This window comes from Glycine soja, chromosome 20 (genome assembly GCF_004193775.1).
Source record: "Glycine soja cultivar W05 chromosome 20, ASM419377v2, whole genome shotgun sequence".
NCBI classification, from domain to species: Eukaryota; Viridiplantae; Streptophyta; class Magnoliopsida; order Fabales; family Fabaceae; genus Glycine; species Glycine soja.
In genome coordinates, this window is record NC_041021.1 from 39,194,313 (window position 1) to 39,216,141 (window position 21,829).

At 33.4% G+C, this 21,829-nt stretch overlaps 3 protein-coding genes and 2 pseudogenes across 3 annotated transcripts; 1 reads left to right on the forward strand and 4 right to left on the reverse strand.

The window, feature by feature from the left end:
* Positions 1-857: 857 nt before the first annotated feature.
* On the reverse strand, positions 858-3,903 carry LOC114402442 (LEAF RUST 10 DISEASE-RESISTANCE LOCUS RECEPTOR-LIKE PROTEIN KINASE-like 2.1). The gene is made up of 3 exons (XM_028365011.1): positions 2,998-3,903; positions 2,686-2,726; positions 858-2,117 (listed from the first exon to the last, which is right to left on the reverse strand). The coding sequence occupies exons 1-3, from the start codon at positions 3,741-3,743 to the stop codon at positions 1,033-1,035; spliced, it is 1,872 nt and encodes a 623-aa protein (XP_028220812.1). The 5' UTR covers positions 3,744-3,903; the 3' UTR covers positions 858-1,032.
* A 98-nt stretch (positions 3,904-4,001) lies between these two features.
* LOC114402441 lies at positions 4,002-7,307 on the reverse strand (annotated as a pseudogene).
* Positions 7,308-8,841: 1,534 nt separating this feature from the next.
* LOC114402443 (LEAF RUST 10 DISEASE-RESISTANCE LOCUS RECEPTOR-LIKE PROTEIN KINASE-like 1.1) lies at positions 8,842-11,419 on the reverse strand. The gene is made up of 4 exons (XM_028365012.1): positions 10,633-11,419; positions 10,386-10,418; positions 9,954-10,169; positions 8,842-9,840 (listed from the first exon to the last, which is right to left on the reverse strand). The coding sequence occupies exons 1-4, from the start codon at positions 11,351-11,353 to the stop codon at positions 8,969-8,971; spliced, it is 1,842 nt and encodes a 613-aa protein (XP_028220813.1). The 5' UTR covers positions 11,354-11,419; the 3' UTR covers positions 8,842-8,968.
* A 3,064-nt stretch (positions 11,420-14,483) lies between these two features.
* Positions 14,484-15,687, reverse strand: LOC114402101 (annotated as a pseudogene).
* Positions 15,688-18,764: 3,077 nt separating this feature from the next.
* On the forward strand, positions 18,765-19,960 carry LOC114402447 (putative germin-like protein 9-2). Its single transcript, XM_028365015.1, has one exon. The coding sequence runs from the start codon at positions 19,108-19,110 to the stop codon at positions 19,729-19,731; it is 624 nt and encodes a 207-aa protein (XP_028220816.1). The 5' UTR covers positions 18,765-19,107; the 3' UTR covers positions 19,732-19,960.
* Positions 19,961-21,829: the final 1,869 nt, after the last annotated feature.

Here is a 21,829-nt window from a genome sequence, read left to right on the forward strand (position 1 = left end):
TGATGGAAACAAAACTTAATTTGATTACTTCTCAACCAGTGGTGGCCCTCATGGCGTTCTAGTTGGACCACTATCCAGGATTTCATTTTTGGAGAGACATCAAATAGTATCTAAATATTAAAATAATTTTTTAATATAATTTTAAAATTATATAAAAATTTATTATAAAAAATAAAATAATTTTCGATAGATTTGTTTTAGGAAAACAATACCTGAAATTAATCAATTAACGGTGATGTTTTCACTCATCAACAAAATTTATTCACATTTTTTAGAGAAAAAATCAACAATTTAAGTACAATGTTGAATATAAAAGAGAAAAAAATATGACATTAATTATTTCCTTCCATTACTATTAGCATTAACATAATTAAGTAATCAAAGTTCTTGAACCAAAAATTACAATCATTAATGAGCCAAGCTTCAACAATAAATTAAAATCAAACTTTATAATATTGAGTTATTTAAAAATATTTAATTATTTTACTCATACATATACAACTTATGAAATAGTATTAACTATTGTTGCTACTATTGCATACACTAAAAAATGTTAATAAATTCTATCAAATTTAAAATTGTTAAAATCCTATTTGAAATTATGACACAGATTAGATAAACTTGCTTACAAGGAAATAATTTTCTCAATTCGTCCATGCCACTAAAAATTTAAATGAAGGATAATAATTAAATGATTCCAAGGGTAGGATTTTCTTAATTCGTCCAGAGCACTAAAAATGGGAGGACCCGTTCAGGTGTCAACTTCTTTCAATTTGTAATATAAAAAAGTAAATGTTACTGTAATTAAGTCTGTATATATAGATATCGATTAGAAGCATATATTAAGTCAATAAATGACTATAAATTATGAAGTGTTATTAAAGTGGTTACCAATCATGTTTCAAGGTAATCACTAATCAAATTTATAAATTCAAACTAAATGGAAAATAAAATAGTAGTAAATCCAATAAAATACAACATACATTACATCTTAGTATTCTCATAAAGTAAGAGTCTCGCGTGACAAGTGGGCTAAGAGCTTGAAGGAGAAGACAAAAAAGGTTTAGGTGGAATTTGCAAGAACTCAACTTCACTTTCTAACATTTCCACCACTTTACTTATGGTTGGTCGAGTTGAAGGATGAGTTTGTATGCACCATAAGCCCACTATTGTCATCTTTCTCGTCATTTTATCATCACTCTCATTTCTTATATTCTGTAAACCAAGTTCTTGATTTGATGCAAGACGCTCATAAATCCAATGAGGAAAATATATTTCACTTGAACGGTCTACTTCAGTCTTAATATTTTTTCTCCCTCCAACCATTTCTAAGACCATCATTCCATAACTATAAACATCTGACTTGTGTGATACTTCACCAAAATTTCTAGAAAAAACTTCTGGGGCAATATAGCCAGCAGTTCCTCGAGCACCAAATATCGATATTTTGCTTTCTTTTCTTGGGCATATTTTTGCAAGTCCAAAATCTGAAATTTTTGGACAGAAATCCTCATCTAGTAATATGTTATGAGGTTTTATGTCAAAATGCAAGATTCTAGTGTTGCAACCTCTGTGTAAGTATTCTAATCCACGAGCAATGCCAATAGCAATATCATACAATATTTTGCAATTCAAATGGTGAGGAACTTGTAATGGATTTTTCTCTTCATATATAAACTTGTCAAGAGATCCATTAGGCATAAACTCATATATTAGAGCTCGTTTAGAACTATCAAGACAAAATCCCAAGAGTCTAACAATGTTAACATGTGAAGTCCTACTGATACTAGCAACTTCATTTATGAACTCTTCTCCATTGCCTTTTGATTCACTTAAAATCTTCACCGCAACAAGACGTCCATCTTGTAACTTTCCTTTGTAAACACTACCAAATCCCCCTTGGCCTAATTTGTTTCCAAAAGAATTGGTCATTTTCTTAACCTCTAAATAATTGTACCTAGTTGTAGGAAGGGGTCCATGTTCATTCACAAGCTCCTCAATAATTCGATGGGTTGGGGTCTCCCTCCACCACAAGAGAGACGTGAGAGAGAAAATCTTGGTCCTGATGCAGCAAACCAAGATCATCACTACAACTCCCATAGCCACCAAGGTCCAAGCTGGGGAATTTATTTTACAAAAAAGGAAAATGTTTAGTGTAAGTAAGAATTTTGTGTAAGGAATTTTTTTATTTTGACCTACTAAAGTTGACCTAATGGTGAGAATTAAGTATTTACATAAGGTATTGAGCGTTAAACCGGTACCTCATTATCACCGTTAAAAAAACGGAAAAATTAAGTTTGATTTGTATAGCAAAACTAACTGTTTTTACTTTTTTTTTAATCATATTCACTATTAAGCAAACCTCGCAGAATTCCCTTTTTAATTAGTTTAATATTAAAATTTTCGTGTTTATATCGAATATATATATATATATATATATATATATATATATATATCCTTATAATACATAGGATCAACTAATTAAATTTCCATTTGTTTTATGTTAGAAAATTAACTTTTCTGACTTTTTAACAAAAGCAGATGTTTTATTGTGAAATTTTGGTGAAATTATGTTAAATGGTTTAAATATAATTTCATCGGAAGAAATTTTATCTAATTTAAAGTAAACGGCCATAAGTTTGGAAGCACAAAGTATTTGAATGTTAAAATCTAGCTGTACGTTACCTAGCAGCAATCCTAGATTCCGAATCAAAACTCTACTTTTCCTGCATAGTTTAAAAGAAACAGTTACCCCGATTAGATAATAAAGAAGTATAGCGAGGCTAGTTAAATGTCGTGCTAAGAAAAAAAAATTATATCACACACAGACATGTTGCTTAAATACAGAAGTAAATAAACAGGAAGTAATTACTTGGCAAAATTTTAACTGTTGAGGGGAAAAAACAAGTTAATTAGTTCTATAAATTTCAAGCCGGGTAAACTTGTTTGTTCGCAGTTCAGAAATAAAAAAGTGTGAAGGTTTTGTTAACGTATTACCTCGTTGGAGAGGCACAATGAATTTTTCCGTTGCTGTCTGGTTCACAAAAGCCCTTTCCTTCCTCGTAACACCGGATACAGTCATCCGAAAACTTGAATTCAAAAGTAATTTCAGCAGTTAAAAATCCAAATGGATCGCCTTTGAAGAACTCAGAATCTATTCTTTTTGGAAGTTGAACCATTGAACATGAAGAGGTAAAAGAGCGCAGGGTCTGAGAATCAGGAGGGGCAAAGTAAAAAACAGAGGAAGGACATCTGGTGCTGGTATAGTTGATGAAGCCATTTGTATGGTTGAGTTTGCGTAGATGGCGGCTGCAGTTGAAGATGCTAATATTGTTTTGCACATCAAAATAACCGAAAGCAGAGGAGGGAGGGACTGTAATGTTATAGCTCAAGGCCTTACAACTACCATTTTCCAGAAGCCCTCTGAAATCTTGGTCGATAATGGAAATACTAGTAGTACTGAGGCTCTGACTATTAACTTGCGTAACTTGGAATAGTTTTCCTCCTTTGGTCAACTGGACATGCTTCGCTGATGTTTGGCCGGAATCATTACAGCCACGGATTGCCAGAACACCACAGTTGTGGCGTTCTACCGTCGTGAATGGGAAGTAAATTTTCCCTATGCTTCCGCAGTCAAATGAGTCTGGACAATCATCACGGTGTCCATTTGCATTCCCTTCTGAGAGAAGCAGCAGCGGTAGAGAAGAAAACAAAAGGAACCAAAGTACATAAGCCGGAGACATTTCCAGCTTAGAGAAGCACCACCCTTCTCACCCTCAAATCACGAAATTTTTTCTTATGGACTCCAAAAACCCCGTTATATTTCCGCAATTGTGTTTCGCATTATGTTGCTCACTACTTGACGGTATATAAATATCTTTTTAAACCAATTGATACGCCAGTCGACTTGGAAAATTATGGGTTAACTGAAATCAATCTAAGGAATTAATCTCTCTTGGAGATATAATTTTTCATATGCACGGAACAATAGTACCATATGCTTAAAGAGTAACATTATCCACCTATAATTAATAAAAAAATTCTGAGACCTCTTATGGCTTATTTTAACATTCTCCACGGTTGACTAGTTAAAAGTGTAGAACACTATGTTTTCTTGGAAAATTTTCCAAAGAACATTTTCTCGCAAAATGCACGTCACGCGAGAAACCTTGAAAAATACTACTAGTTTCCTTCAAGAAGACACTAACTCGCTGTGTGTGGATTAAAGTTCTAGATAATTAACAATGGCTTCCTAATTCCTATTGATAAAAAATCTAACTTGACCCCAGTCCGAGTCCCCTGTGTACTGAAAAATTTGACTCTCCTTCACTGTGCCAGATCCCTCCTTTCTCTACATCCTCAGACTCATAATTCCCACTTTGAATTTTCTGGAGTGCTTCCACGACTTCATCCATGCAAGGTCTTAATTGCCGGTCCCCCTGCACACACCGAAAAGGCCAATTCTGCCACTGAAGCCAACGTTCTTGTAACTTCTTGGTCCGAATCAAAACCAAGGGATTTGGCCACCAGCTCACCAAGCTTACCATTTTGAATCCTTTTTATTGCAAGATTTGCCAAATTAATTTCATCAATTTCCCTGGCCGCATCAAGCGCTGGCATGGACGATATTAGCTCAACAAGCACAACCCCAAAGCTATACACATCACTCTTATCCGTTAACTGGTAGTGTTGGAAATACTCTGGGTCAAGGTACCCCGGGGTCCCTTGTGGAGCCGTCGACACGTGACTTACGTCATTGGGGAGCAGCCTTGAAAGCCCAAAATCTGCCACCTTAACCCAAAAATTGTTGTCGAGTAGAATGTTGCTGGTTTTCACGTCACGGTGAATGATGTCGGAAGCGTGGAGATAAGCCAATGCAGTAGCGGTCTCTATTGCAATTTGCATTCGAATGGGCCACGTGAGCGAATCATCCCTTTCATGGAGATGGTATGCAAGGGTGCCATTTGGGACATATTCGTACACGAGTAGTAACTCTCGGCTGTGACGTGAAGTGCAGCCATAGAGGGACACGAGGTTTCTATGGCGTAAGTGAGTGAGAATCTCAATTTCGTTCATAAATTGCTGCACTCTCTTATAATTGTGCTCGAACAAGTGTTTCACTGCAACTTCCCGTCCATCTTGGAGTTTTCCTGTATTTTGATTTTTATATATCAATGCTTGCTGATAAATCTTTCAAAAGTGAATCAATTAAGATTTAAAGAGTGTTATTATTATATACTGACCATAGTAAACGCTTCCAAATCCTCCCTCTCCTAGCTTTGTTTTGTGGTCAAAATTGTTTGTGGCTTCTTGAAGCTCTTTATAAGAAAAGACGGGTACCCCAAAGAAGATCCTGTCCGTCATTGAGTCGGATTTCTCGTAAGGATCAATGCGAGTATTCCTTGATTGGAGTTGAGTTTGTGCAAGACCATATTGCCGTTTGCAGCGCCGTAACGTGAGGATCAACCCAAATATAATTATCATCCATGCAGGTGCAACACCTAAACCTGCCATTGTTGCAAATTTGAGATATTTATAGTCATTAATTTTGTAAAGATATATAGAAACTAATCACTTACTTAAAAATCAAATAACTAGAATAAACTAAATTAGAGGTTATTTCATTTATTTGCTCCCTCTCTCTGTAGTTCGTTCATTCAAACAATTAATTGATAAGCTGAAACAAAGCTAATTTTGAAAATGGAAAAGTTTTGGGTAAAATATCTGTTATAAGTATTAAACAAACAATAGTGATGACGTGCAATGTATATATTTTGACAAAAAAAAATTGATCCGCACAGGTTTAAAACATATTGTGAATTAAAGAAATATATTATATAAATTGGAGAAAGGAGAGGGTTAAGTAAAAGAAATGCACTGATACTTTATGCAAAATGCACTTTTGTGTCAAGAAATTTGGAGGCACACATGATACATAATTGAATATCAGAGATCATGTACATTACCTAATGTCAATCCTAGCTTCCAGGCCGAACTTTTACCCTTCCTGCATTATTTTAAAGGTGAAAAAAGTTGTTGTTTGGAGTAAATAATTAAGACAAAATCAAAGACATGTTTGGTAAAATTAACTTATAAGCTATAAAAATTTATAAATGTAAGTTACAAGTTAGAAGCTTATAAACTAATTGATTAAATTAAAATGCAATGAGATAAACAACAATATTTCTTAATATTCTCATATCCAAAGCATTTTTTCAGACCCCTCTAATGATAATTAATTTTGCCAATTGATATATCTTCTTTACGTAAGTGATCAATTTCCTTTTTCCATTATGAATTTGGTGTGGGATGTTTTTACTTACCTTGGATTAATTAGATAGATTTGTAACGAAAAAAATAGATTCAATTAGACCCGTTAAAATATGAGTAGTTGGAAATAATTTTTTTGGTGTAAATTAAGAAAGAAATAGATTCAATTTGGTAAGAGTGAGACTGTGGACTCTGTTATTTTTATCTCTTGTTCATGTTAACAAGGGATAATATCAAATATCAATGTTAAAATATAGATATCATGTATGCATGAATGATTCTAGAAGGTTAGCTATTGGATATATACCTTTGGGCGCAATTAACTTTTCTTTGGCTGTCAAGGTGACAATGGCCTCTGTAATGATGACACTGCATGCACTCATCTGATGGAAGGAACTGAACGCTAATCTCCGCAGTTAAGAATGCAAATGGGTTTGCAGAGACTGCAAAGCCATTCATGGGAAGCTGAACCATTGAACATGCTGCAAGAGAGCCCTGAGACACATCATCAGAGTGTGGAGGGCCCATGAAGATATCATAGCCACAGCTTGTATTTTTGAGGAAAGTTTTTTGGGGTGTTAACTTGGAGGGTGCGGTTGCACTTGAACAAAGTTATATTGTTGTTAATAGTAAAGTAACCCAAAGGAGAGCTAGGAGGAAGTGTAATATTGTAGCTAAAGATCTCACAACTATCAGATTGCAAGAGATTTCTGAGATGATGATCTGTGAAGTAAACAATAGTAGCAAACCTTTGCATCTCAAATTTTTGAACTTTAATCGAGCTTGGTCCAATCTTTAACAACACATAATTTGGATTAATAAGATCATCATCACAACCATGGATTGGCCATATGCCACAGTCTTGGTGTTCTACCTTGGTGAAAGGCCACTCGAACCTCCCATGATTTCCACAATCAAACCACAATGGACACTCTTCCTTGTGCCCATTTCCATTCCCAATAAAGAGAATGAGAAGCATCATCGGAAAGATCATGTAAACGGGAAACATCGTCAGACATTGTGAAAGAAGATTAAGTTGTGATTTACCACACAAACAAAAAAGTGATAAACCAACAATATTTATATAACCAATATTCCTGGCCGCAAGCGTGTCACACGGTCGCAAGTTGTTCCACAGTCCACACCATAAAATAGGGCGTGGTCTGGGACTTGGAAAGTCACCGACCCAATGACTTGAATCACAAAACACGACCCAATGACTTGAATCACAAAACACGTGTTTTCAAATTATAGAGGTCGACCCAAAATGAAGAGAGTAAATGAAAATATGTAAAGAGAAAAAAAATATAAATATGATATTTGATGTGATGAAAAAGTTAGAAAAAAATACAAGTAATAAATTGCAAGAAAATGAAATGTATGAATGTCCTTACCCTTCTTGAATCTTTGAAAGATCCGTCAATTTTCGAGGAAGCATGACTATTTTTCTTTGCGAAATATTAATCTGTTAAGGAATTTTAAATGGAAATTCTTATTAAAAAGTATCATTAATAGATGAAGAATTTGTTTCAGCTAATTGTGAATCAAATTAAATTAGAAACTAAAATTAAAAACAAATTTAAAAGAAATAAAAATCGAAAATAAATAAAATACTGAATATGAGACTAGAATAAAACATCTTCGTTCAAGGAAAATTCTTAAAAATATTTATTTGTTTAAGAAATTCTATAAATCCTCCCTTTTAAGATAAAAATTCAAAATTATAATATAAGAGTAAATTGATTTCATTTATATAATAAATTTTAATTAATCATAATTCATAAAAAATACAGTTTTTTTTTAAATGTGTTGCTAACTTCAGACAGTGAATGAGATTGAAGATTTTACCCAACATCAATATCCTGAAAATAGTATTCGTTACTAAGGAAAATTCTTAATTTCTGATTCACACGTGCTAACAATTAAAAGACTTCGTGTTCCACACACATCCTCCTTGGTATGAATTGCTTGTCTACTGTCCTTTTACCTTTCATGTGGTGTCGTTGTGAAGTCCTTTAAAATTATATAATTTTTATGATTTTTAAAATTAAATATGAAGATCTCATATTTTTAATCGCTTTCTAAATTTTACGTATTTATATTTATACTATTCTTAAGAACAAACACTGTGCAGAGAAGAAGAGAATGAGAGCCTGAGAGGAGTCGCGACGATCTGCAAAGACGTGGGAGCTCTGGGAAGGCACATAGATGAGCGCGAAATAGGAACCTTATTTTGGGTCTCCTAATTTTTGCCCCAATCTCGACACCAAAACGACCCAAGGCACCGTCGTTTCATCAAAAAACGAGTTTAGTCACGACTCGCCCGGAGTAAATAGACTCTCAAAATTCATAAGACTCTACGAGTTCGACCCTAGAATTTGATAATCATCTTTAACCATTTTCTAAATCATATATCTCTCAGCAAAGCACCACATCAACCATGTTATATTAATGTCAACTAACAACTAATAAAAAAAAACTGTTTGATTTTAAAAATTAAAAGATTAAATTTACGAAATTAATGAGTAAAAAATCACAAAACAAAGATTATACAAGAATTAAAAGTAACCCTTTGGTGAAGATGATAAGATATTTTGATTCTTTTATGTACAATTACAACCTGTCCAGATAATCTGATAGTAAGTCTTGATGAAAATCAAATTAAAATTGCCCTTTGTCGAAGGCGTCAACTTCATGTTTATAAACATACTTGGTCATGATCTGGTAAAGATGGTGATAATGGACCTTCACCGTAAACTTTTACTTCCTCTAGATCATCCTTCTGACTCCCAATTCTCCTCAACACCTCCAAGACTTCATCCATGGAGGGTCTCAATTCTCTGTCCCGTTGCAAACACTGAAAAGCCAATTCTGCTACTGAAGTTATTTGCCTTTTAACATCACTATTTGAATCATAACCAAGGGAAGGATTCACCAGCTCTGCAAGTGCACTTTTTTGAATCTTCCTTATGGCTAGATCTGCCAAGTTTATTTCATCCTTATGCCTGGTCAGATCAATTGGTGGCATAGATGATATTAGCTCAATCAGCACAACCCCGAAACTATACACATCACTCTTGTTTGTAAGCTGGTAGCATCTGTGATATTCCGGATCAACATAGCCAGGTGTTCCTTGGGGAGCTGTGGAAACGTGTGTGACATCATTGGGGAACAGTCTTGACAGTCCAAAGTCTGCAACTTTAACACAAAAAGTGTTGTCAAGGAGAATGTTGTTTGTTTTGACATCACGGTGAATTATGTCAGAAGCATGGAGATAGGCCAAAGCAGTAGCAGTCTCTATGGCAACTTTCATTCGAATAGGCCATGGCAAAAACCCAGTATTTGTTGATCCATAGTGATGGAGATGACTGGCCACAGTCCCATTTGAAATGTATTCATACACAAGCAATAGTTCACGGCTGTGACGTGAAGTGGAGCCATAAAGAGACACTAAATTTGTGTGGCGCAAGTTCATGAGGATCTTGATTTCATTCATGAACTGCTCTACTCGCCTGTAGTTGTTCTCATATAGGCGTTTGACAGCAACTTCTCGTCCATCCTGAAGCTTACCTAGTTATTAAAATAGGCATGAAAGAAAGGTTTATTTGTGTGCATGGAAGAGTGAAGATACATTGAGTTATTAATTTAATTTCCATAGAAGGTGGAGTTTGTATGACACATACCATAGTAAACAATACCAAAGCCTCCTTCTCCTAGTTCTCTTGAACTGTCAAAACATTTTGTTGCTATTTCAAGATCCTTAAAGGTGAACACAGGGACCCCAGAGTAGATACTCGCACTCTCGGGGTATGGATTTGAATAGAAATCAGACACATATCTTGGTTTGCAGTGCCATATAATCAGTAGCCCAATTATAATAATTCCTGGGAGTCCAATACCTAGAAACCAACAAAGAGGGAGGGATCCTAAGAATTGAAGATTATCTTGAAGAACTACTTACAAAAGTAAAATTTGAAACTGTTTGACTTATTGAGATTGTATGACTGTCCTCATATGAAATGTAGGGAGGGGGAAAAATACATCAGGGGACAAGATACATCAGACATGGAATGTATGGTACTTAGATTGACAAATAAGAAAAGCAGGAACGTTACCTAGTCCCAGTATCCACGCCAAATTTTTATTCCCTGCAAGAATAATTTTAGGAACACATTAATTTAGAGCAAACTATGAAGATATGTTTCAGGACCATATTATAATATATAAGGCAGAGCGTTTTGACTGGCTAATTCTGTGTACCGTGCTAATAATGTGATTCTGGAGTTAGATTGTTGTCCAATAATGCGTTTCAGGACCATGTACAGTTTTTAACCCAAAAATATAAAAATAAAATTTGCATACCTCTGGCGCAATAGAATTTTCCTTTACTGTCAAGTAAACATCGGTTTTTTCCATCAAGAAGACACCTTTCACATTCATCAGATAATCGTACTTCAATAATCATAATACCAGATAGAAATTGAAAGGGATTGCGAGTAGATATCTTGTCTACAGCAAGCTGAGTGGTTGAGCATGGTGCCAAAGAGCTGGGCCACTTGAAGCCCAGAGGAGTTTCAGTATTTGGAAGGCCATAGTAGATATCGTATTCAGGACAGTTTGAATATCTATAAAAATATTTGGGAAAGGTGACGATTTTGAGGGAGTGATTGCATCTGAAGATAGTTATATTATATTTGATGTGGAAAGAAGCTAAAGGAGAGGTGTGAGGAAGAGTAAAATTGACTCCGGTGAAGATTGTGCAATTTCTGGTTTTCAAATAATGATCTTGTTTCTCATCTAAGATCCCTATGGTACGAGGTTCAACCTGCAGAACAGTGTAAGATCTTGATGTTGAATTGCTTAGTTTGACGGTTTTGGGAGCGTATGGATCGTGTTCTTCACAGCCATGTATAGCCAATAAGCCGCAGTGTGGTTGCTTTGTGGTTGTGAAAGGAAACTTAATGAGGCCAAGATATCCACAGTTGAAAGACGGTGGACACTTTCCATCATCCTGAGCAGAAACAAGAAGCAGAAGCTGTGACAAAAATATTATTAGTGTTTTAAATATGAGAGGGGAGAACATTAGGAATGTCAAGAATTCACAGACCAAGAAAAAACTGACAAAGGAAAATGCATTTCAATGCACCAAACAAGAGACAAAACTCCCTTTTATGAGTGACAGCATAAGGGTTTAGGATGCTTGTTGTTACGGAACATATATGCTCAGAATAAAAAATTTAAAAGTAGAAACAGAATCCAAAACATTATCATCTAAATTTTTTAAAATAATGAATTTAAACCCAAATCATGGTTTAATCAAATAGTAAAAGATCATTTACTAAAATAATTGCAAAAGCAAATCTTCTATTCAATTTTTAATTTGCTCATTTTTTTTATATTTCGACTCATGTGAATATTTAACTAGCTAGCTTTATTTACATTTTAATTATTAATGTCTTCATTTAGTTTAAATTTATTTTTCAAATTTGTATGATAAGAACGTACCTTATGAAAATGTTTACATGAATTATTTAACTTTAAATAATGTTAGTTAACTTTCTTTTCTACTAAAACAAATGACATGATATTATTTAAAATATTTTTCAAACATTATATGATTCATAAAATTAAGTTAAACATTTATTTTAATAATTTTAACAAAATAATTTTAATAATAGAGTGAATTTTCATGTAAAATATTTAAATTTATGTAGAATTATAAGACCCGCAATATTATGATAAATAATTTATTTAAATAATTATGCATTTTAAATGCTCAAGTTAGAGCAAAATAATTGTTTTTGGCAGAATAATAAAGTATAAAATGTAAATTGTTTTTGGCTTATGAGGTGTGACTGTAAACTATTTTGAAAATTTTATAAGTTTCACAAATAGAATCATACTTTTTTTAAGTCGTCTATACTTCACCCCGGAAACATAAAGGCACTAAAGAAGACTTGGTTCTTTTACTCTAACGTTCTCAAAGTCACCGTTGAAGGTGTAGATGTATAACATACTTTGACGCTTGTTAAACTCGTAAAAGACGGCACTAAGTGGAACTACTAAGAAAATTGGTGAGGAAAAAAGTCAATGAAGTGTAGATTAAAATAGACACGAATGGACACACAATTGGATAGGAGGAAGAATATAAGGGTAGAAGATATATAACCAAAATAAGCACTGAGTTCGGCCCATCTTTTGGTTTATCTTTTTATCACACGCCGTACAGGTAAATATTTAATTTCCTTATATATTTAATACCGCCAAAATATGTTTTTAAATGAGTTAAATATCTATTTAATATTGTGGGATCTATTTTTGAAAAAAGGTTCATTTAGATTAAATTTATATTAATATGATTATTTTTATGTTTTTAACCAAAATCATATATAAAAGTTAGAAATCAAATCCATTATTATATATTTAACAGACAATGTTATCTATCAATCACATCACATTAATAAGTATAAGTATATTTTACAAAAAGATAATACTATTTAAGTCGGTTATATTTAAATTTTAGAAAACACATAACATAGTGCCTAATATAAACGTAAAAGAATACTGTATTTTAATTTGTTTTAAATTAACTTTGAAGATAATTGTATAATTATAATATAAATATTACTTTTAAGACAAAAATACTTGTTAATAATTTTAAAATAAAAAAGTTGAGCGCATTATGAAGGTAGATTCGCTTGGAGCAACACTAATGATCTGTTTGGTTGAAAGGAAGAAAAATAAGAAAGAAAACAAAATTTTAAAATTTGAATTAAAAAAATAAATTTTATTTTTAAAAGTCAATTTTTCTCTCCCTTTTCCTTTCATTTTTTCTTTAACAAAAAGAAATGATGTGCTATTCTTATTTTTCTTTCTTCCCATCTTCTCTTCTATCAAATACACGGTAAGAGAGTCCAATTTCTTTGACAACATTCACAAAAGGATTAACCTGGACAGTGGGTTCGGCCCGCGTACACAAAAGATGGGCCTAGCAAATATGATGGATCATAATACAGATAAACTCGCACGTTCAGTTTTTGTCATCAACAATTGCAGTACTAAACTTGAATTTTGTCTTAAAGCTTGCGGGTATGTTTGTTTTTTCGTTACTTTTATTATGATACGCATTTCGAAATAAATCTAACAGTGAAACACAAAATGAACGTGAGAGCAAAGATTTTAATCCGCTGAGAAAATTACTTTTAGTCTCACCAACTTTTTTCAAACATACACTACATGTACTTGATACTTCATTTGTCATTTTTTTTTGTTTTATTTTCAATTTTTCAATTTATTAATTGTAACTAGATTCATGTGGCACATGCGTAGAAGGCCTTCACTGTAGGAGATGGGTTTCATCTATTAAAGATTGTTTCAATTGCACGGATTAGAATTGTTGTGTTCTTAGAGTATTTCGAAAGGTTCATGTCTTACATATTATTCGGTTTAGCCTACCACCAGAGTGTTCATACATCAATATGTTATAAGAAGTTTCAAACAAGCAAATAATAGTAGAGTCCTGACCTTAATGAAGGTTTGTGGATCCATACGAGAGAAACACACAAAAGGAGGGGATGGATTATAATTTTTTTTAACCAGTTAACATGTTTGTGTGTATCTCTTTGCTACTGAAAATTTCCAGTACTAGATAGGACGCATGCTCCTAATATAGTGTAAATTATTTTATCAACAGTGAAATAGACACAAACAAATGTCATTGTCAAACCTCATTATACATTCATTGTTTTTAGCACATTCATTTTGCAGTTAGTTGAACTCCATAAGATTTCACTGATTTGAAAATATATAAGATACAACTTTATACCCAAAAAAAAAATAATACAACTAAATGTGAATAAATAAATAATCACTAGAGTCACCTTAATAATAATAGGAGAAGAATAAGATAATGTGCATGAAGTCATAATTTTTAAACTTGATATAATCATTATTGTACACGGTAAAAAAATCTGCATATTGTTTACCTATATGATTTTCACCAAATACAAAATGATATATAAACAATGAATACTAAAATAAAATATATTAGTATCATTTCTCAAATAATTTTTTAGAATGTAAATAAATTTCGCCAATTAATTTTCGTGATTGATTGTAAAAGATAAGATATTTTGATTATTTTAGGTGCAATTACAACCTCATAATAAGTATTGATGAAAACCCAAACCCAAAATTATATACGTTTGTGTTTATTAAGTTACAAGCAGCATATTAGATTTGGCTTTGCGATTGACCACTAACATTGGCACGTCGGACAATTCACTTTTGCTCATTACGTGTCTAGTGCGCAAGGCTAAACTGCGAAAATTATTAGTCTGCAACAATTCCTTTTGAATCATTAAAGCAACTGGAACAATTAAAGAGAACAACTTCACATTCCTCAACAATTTAACCTCATCATGATCTGGTGAAGGAGGAGATAATGAACATTCACCGTGAACTTTTACTTCCTCTACATGCCCAGGTTCGTCGATATCCTTCGGACTTTCACTTCTCCTCAGCACCTCCAAGACTTCATCCATGGAGGGTCTCAATTCTTTGTCCCGTTGCAAGCATTGAAAAGCCAATTCTGCTACACAAGTTACTTGCCTCTTAACATCACTGTTTGATTCAAAACCAAGGAAAGGATCCACCAGCTCAGCAATTGCACTTTTTTAATCTTCCTTATAGCTAGATCTGCCAAGTTTATTTCATCCTTATGCCGGGTCAGATGGTGGCATAGATGATATAAGCTCAATTAGCACCACCCCAAAACTATACACATCACTCTTGTTTGTGAGCTGGTAGCATCGGTGATATTCCGGATCAACATAGCCAGGTGTTCCTTGTGGAGCTGTCGAAACATGGGTGACATCATTGGGGAATAGTCTTGATAGTCCAAAGTCTGCAACTTTAACACAGAAACTGTTGTCAAGGAGAATGTTGTTTGTTTTGACATCACGGTGAATTATGTCAGGAGATAGGCTAAAGCAGTAGCAGTCTCTATGGCAACTTTCATTTGGATAGGCCATGGCAGAAAGCCATGATTTGTTGATCCATGATGATGATGAGGTGACTGGTCACAATCCCATTAAACAAGCAGTAGTTCACGGCTTTGACGTGAAGTGGAGCCATAAGGAGACACTAAATTTGTGTGGCGCAATCGTGTGAGAATCTTGATTTCATTCATGAACTTTTCTACTCTCCTATAGTTGTTCTCATATAGGCGCTTGACAGCAACTTCACGTCCATCCTTGAGTTTTCCTAGTTATTAAAATAGAGATGAAAAGGAAGACTTGCATTGTCCACCAATGCAACCTTAGTGGATTAATCATAATTTTAGACTTGTGGTTGCTGGTTCTATATATATCTTCATTCTCATCAACACCAAAATATTGAATACAATACACTTTCCATTCTTGTAAGGGTTTGCCAAACTTATAAATGAAAGTTTATTTATGAGAACCATAGATTCTATCTTCCGACATTCAAGTTAGACATTAAAAATTTAACAATATTATAAAATATCACAAATTAAAAAAATTGTAAATTTTGAAATGAACATACTCTTGAGTCCACTAGTACCATCCCCATGAAAATTAAAATGATATTTTGCTTCTAAATGTTTGTTTATTAGTCGGGAACATTTGATATCATCCACAAACAAATAATTCTAACCATAATTCTTTAACTCTTTTTCTCAACATTGATCTCAGCTACTCAGTTGTATTTTATCATTCTCTAAACTAAAAAACACCAAAATTTAGACTGAAACAAAGTATATTTATAATGGAAATCAATTTTCAGCAAATACAAGAGAACACACTCACAAATTTATGCAAACTAAAATAAAGTATATTTATACTGGAATGTATGACAGAAAGACATTAAAATTTAGTGGGAACACAAAGGAATTTCAAATTCAAATTAAAAGATAAACATCAACATTTACCTCTTTAATAAAACTTTATGTGCATGCAGAAAAAGATTTCACTACACTCCCAAAAATTACCATTTATTGTGTGTTCTTAATCTACCACACGCAAAGGGTCACCAACATGATACCTGTTCCATGCTTGTTGCTGTTGTGCTTTCTTCTTTTGACCAAACGTAGTCAATAAGCTATCTCGATTTTTGTGTGCAACCAAATTGTGTTCTTCATGCAACAGGAAGCCTTGGCAGGCTGCTTTGTAGCGTGAAACATTGTTCTTGAAACCAATTTTGTCAAGGTGCAGTTGGGTTGTGGTTCTATTATAACCTTGTCATTACTATCAGAAGAAGCATAATAATTGGATGGCTTTCATTCTCCAAATGCACTATTGCTTGACACTTGTACTTTTCTTCCAAATGTGATAATTTTTTAATCCTCTTATAGATAAACTTCATATAGCTGTGAAAAAGATTTGAGGCTTTTTTTAAATAATAAAATAAAAGATAAGTTTGTTTAAATTTAAAATAAAAAAAATTAAAATAAATATATTTTATTTAAGTATTTTTTTTAATAAGTAGATATGTTTTTTTTAAAAAAAGTAAAAAACTTTTTATTTCAAGTAAAAATAATTTAGATATACACATAACAAAATTATTTATTTTATTTAAAAAAATATTTTTAAAAAATAAACTTAAACAATCTAACTCATAATAATTATAACTTTTAATAAAGATAATTACTCTTTTAGACATACATATTTTTTATTTTAAATTATCCTTCAATATATATAATTATTTTCATTTCTCTTATAAAGATTTAAAATATAACTAGTTTCACTACTTTATTTAATAACTTTTATTTTTATTTTCAAAAATATAAATAAAGACATATAGTGTCTCTTTTTCAACAAATAATAATAATAATAATAATAGCTTGATTTTTTTAATTAGAAATATAAAGATGATTTAGAGATACATAAATAACTTCTGTCAAAAAGAAAAGAAAAAAAATATAAATAACTGAATGAAAATTTTTTGATAATAACTATTGTGATTGAAAAGTTATTTCAAAATAGAACAAAATCGTCTAAAAAATAGGTACACGAAATTGGGATACTTTCTTAATTATTAGTATAAATAATAATAATAACTCAGCTCAACAGCTAGAAATTTCCAAAAACTGCATCATGTATGATACAAAGATATATATGCTCAGCCATTTTCAGATCAATGATCATTGGCACGTGGGACAATCAATGAGCTAAAGGCAAGGGCTTTCATTAGGCTGATATCTGCTCATGCTTCCCAACAAGTACTGGCTTAGTCTCTCCCTTATCAGTTTGTTATTACTTTACTATGTATTAGTATTAATTATTAGATATTATCTAGTTCAGCAGTTTGTTACTTCCCTTATCAGTTTGTAATCTACAGTTATATAAATGCTATCACCGTGTGCTAGATTTGATGATCTCAATACTAATAAGTTCCATTACTATTCTATAACGACCAGCAATTCATAAACATAAAGGTTTAATACACCACTAGATCCCGAGAATTTCTAATCAAGTCTCTAAATTGAAAAAAATAATTGTAAATAGGTCATTGATCTTTTAAACCCCGTAAAATGCTATTTTCTGCGGGTTTCAAGCCGCCATAAACTAACTCTAAGCATCCAATTACATAAACAGTAGAAGATCAAGGATTCATTTACAGTTTTTTTTATAAAAAAGTTTAGGAACCTTATAAAAAATTTCCAAAAAAATTGAGAAACCTAGATATTTATTAAATCTAAACAAAACACTATGAAGATATGCTTCACATCTGGTTGGCTTTGTGCTAGAGAGCAGCCTTCTCATTTCATTGACTTTTACAAGTTATATTCCTACACTAGATTTTCTCAGGGACATTTATTCAGTTTTTGTTTCAAGTTACTGGCAATAAAGCATAAAAGAAAATAAAAAAACTTGACCGAAGCATCTATGTTAAGCTCAAATGAGATCATTTTTAAGTTAATGATAATGCTTTCCATTTATAGGGTCAATTTGTAAGTATTAGTTGCTCCAAATGAGCTAATACGCGAAACCTGTTATCCAGCTGGATTTGATGTTTACAAAGCTCATTCTTGTTATCATTTTGGCTGTCTGCAAAATTTAATAACTTAAAAAGCTAATTAGAATATGCTCTCTTTGCATAAAAAGAATAATTTGCTTTTAATTCCACCGAAATACCAATGGTGCCATGAACTTAGAGTCCTAAGTCCTTTTGTTTTATTTTGTTGTTCCTCTTAATGATGAAAGTGAAGATTGGAGGAGGTATGGAAGACAGTTTAAAAATATTGACACTTGCAATATATCTAGACAGTATTAAGTCTTCATACATTTCCGATTTTTGGGCTGTTATCCTTCCCTGTTTTTTCGTTCCTAAGTATGATCTAGATCATTTTACAACTTCATACAATGTTATACTGCTCAAGCATATCACTTATAGTATGTATGACTATATGATCAATGTGCTTGAGCATATCACTTATATTATGCATGACTATAAATAACATTACTCTAACTCATTTAACAAGTTCAACAAGAGCAAAATTAAAACTATTCTTGTTATGTGTTTGGACTTTGGCATGAGAGCTACTCATGCAAACTTTCTTGTTGCCTACGTCTCTAACAATTCTGTCTCTTTGGTGCCCTCAACTAGCTAAATGGCAGAAACAAACAGCTGCATACTGCAATAAAACTTGCTTCGAAATCTCCATACTTGTTATAATACAAGCAGCCAGCATACAGTGTAGAGATCCCTATAAATAGATCATGAAATTCAATGCACATCATCTTCAAACTATATTGATATCTAATTAAGTTTTCCTATAGCCTCAAACTTTCAGCCTCATAGATAATTACAATCATGTCTCCCCCCATCTTTAAAGTGCTCACACTGATCATATCTGTTTTTGCCATCTTGCAAATATCAACAGCTGGTGACCCAGATATTCTCACTGACTTCATAGTCCCACCCAACACCATACCTAATGGCAACTTCTTCACCTTCACTGGCTTCCGTGCCATTTTTTCACCCAACAACATTGTCTCAGCTTTCAAAGTGTTGAAGGCAACCAAGGTAGAATTTCCAGCCCTCGATGGACAAAGTGTCTCATATGCAATCCTTGAGTTCCCAGGTGGCAGCATCAACCCACCACACACACACCCTCGTTCTGCAGAGTTACTCTTCGCCGTTGAGGGTTCCCTTCAAGTGGGGTTTGTGGACACAACCAACAAGCTCTTCACTCAAACACTACAAACCGGAGACCTCTTTGTGTTTCCAAAGGGTCTCGTGCACTTCCAACACAATGCAGATCCTCAGAAGCCAGCACTCGCTATATCTGCCTTTGGAAGTGCCAGTGCTGGGACTGTGTCAATTCCTAGCACTCTCTTTAACACCACCATTGATGACAATGTCTTGGCTCTGGCCTTCAAGACTGATGTTGCCACCATTCAAACTCTGAAGAAAGGCTTTGCTCCTAAAGCATGATGATAATGGATAATGGATATTCCCACTAATTACCGCCTTTAGGTTCCATATTGTATCACTTTGTTTGCTTTGTTACACAGGCTTCCAATTACCCCCGCTAGTGTTTTGCTGTTCAATAATAAGTAGCTCTACAAAAGGGCATAAGATGCGAAATGCTTGATCTAATTGTTGTTGTAATTGTTATCAATTGAAATACAATAAATAACTTTCTGGTGTTATCAATTTCAAACGAGTTTTAGAGTTTCAGTGTTATCAATTTTCTGACATAATTTCAAGCCTCTCTGAAGAAAGGCTTTGCACCTAAAGCACGATAATGCACCTTTAGCTTCTATGTTTGTGATATTTTGCCTGCTTTGTTACATAAACTTTCAGTCACCCCTGCAACCAGGAGTCCCGTTATCAAATCTTCAAGGCATGAGGAAGTCACCTGTCCCAAAAGATGTTGATTTGAGAGCACTAGCTGAGTATACAAAAGGCTTTAGCGGTGCTGATATAACAGAGATAAGCCAGCAAGCATGCAAATATTTCCTCTTTCATCTCCTTTTCTTTCCTTCACAACTTTCTATTTCACTAGCCCAATTGTCTTTTTTTTTTTCCTTCACAAATGTAATATATAAAGAAGAACTATATTATCACAAAATTTAGTCTCTATGATGTAATTATTTTTAATATATTGTAAAAAAATTGACCTTACTTTTATGAGTCCAACTTCAACAGGCAACCAAAGCGGAAGAAACCCACACCCTCTCTCTATAAATATCCCAAACTTCCCTCACACACTCTCCACATCGAACTCTACCCTCCTTCAAAACACAAACCTCAAACACTAAGCACTCGCTTGGGTTCGTGCAGCGTGAAACCCTAGGCTCGTTTCCAGATCTTCTTTTTTTTTCATTCTTCTCTCTTATCCAATCTACCGTTCGAGATCGAAGATGGTGTCCGACGCCAGCAAGAAGAAGGCCGCAGCTATTATGGCCGCCACGTCTTCCAAAGCCGCCGACAAGGTCATCAATGGAATCACAGATATGCAGATTTCGGATCAGACCTACACCTCTCTCGAGAGATATTCAAGTAAGTAACCCTAACCGTGATAAGGAATTATCGGACATTATACGATTCTTTTTTATTGTATAATTCAAAATCAAAATTCAAATAAGTTATATTTTAGATGAATCATGTGTCCATTAGATATAGAGATTTATTGTACGCCAGATTTCAGGGGTGTAGAAAAACCGGTTTGCCAAAAAACCCCTCCTAACCGTTTTAATCGGTTGTTTTTATATCAAAATAGTTGAACTGCTTTAAAATCGGATTGGTTTTTCAAAACCGGTTCTGAATCGTACTAGTTTTTCAAAACCGGTTCTAAACCGTACTGGTTTTTCAAAACCAATTCTGAACCGTTTTTGTTTTTCAAAAAACCAAACTGGTTTTTAAAACGTTTCTGAATCGGACTGATTTTTAAACCAGTTCTAACCACATTTTTTTGAACCGATTCCTAAATCGAACTGTTTCTCAAAAACCGGTTCACAATCGAACTGTTTCTTAGAAACTGATTCACGATCGACTGCTTTAATACCGGTTCTGAACTGGATTGGTTTCTAGAACCGGTTGCAAAACCGGACTGGTTTCAAGAACCGTAATCAAAATCGGACTGCATTTGAAAACTAGTAGGAAACTGGACGAATTTTTAAAACCAGTTTAGAAACGGACAGTTTTTGAAACTGGTTCTTAACCGGATTTGTTTTTTAAAACATGTTCAAAACCAGACTTTTTTAAAAAACTGGACTGATTTTTTAAAAACTAAACACAAACTTTTTTATAACCGATTCTGAACTGCACTGTTTTTTAAAACCGAACCGGACTGTTTTTTAAAAATTGGACTGGTTTTTTGAAAACTAAAACCGGTTCAAACCTGGACTTTTTAAAACCGATTCTAGACAACACTGTTTTAAACCGGTTTTGAGTCGGACTGCTTTTTTTAAAACCGGTTTTGACCGAACTGGTTTTTGAACTGTTTTTCTTTATAATGAAAAACATTGATTCAAGTGAAAATTTCGAACCGATTTTATAGAAATAATTTGGTTAATACTAAAAGATT

Coding starts and splice junctions, on each gene's coding strand:
- LOC114402443 (XM_028365012.1), bottom strand. CDS start 11,353: ATGTTCTCCCCTCTCATATTTAAAACACTAATAATATTTTTGTCACAG. Junction 10,419..10,632: donor AAAATTCTATTGCGCCAGAG/GTATGCAAATTT, acceptor TTATTCTTGCAG/GGAATAAAAATTTGGCGTGG. Junction 10,170..10,385: donor GGCGTGGATACTGGGACTAG/GTAACGTTCCTG, acceptor GTTGGTTTCTAG/GTATTGGACTCCCAGGAATT.
- LOC114402447 (XM_028365015.1), top strand. CDS start 19,108: ATGTCTCCCCCCATCTTTAAAGTGCTCACACTGATCATATCTGTTTTT.
- LOC114402442 (XM_028365011.1), bottom strand. CDS start 3,743: ATGTCTCCGGCTTATGTACTTTGGTTCCTTTTGTTTTCTTCTCTACCG. Junction 2,727..2,997: donor CATTGTGCCTCTCCAACGAG/GTAATACGTTAA, acceptor TAAACTATGCAG/GAAAAGTAGAGTTTTGATTC. Junction 2,118..2,685: donor GAATCTAGGATTGCTGCTAG/GTAACGTACAGC, acceptor TAAATTCCCCAG/CTTGGACCTTGGTGGCTATG.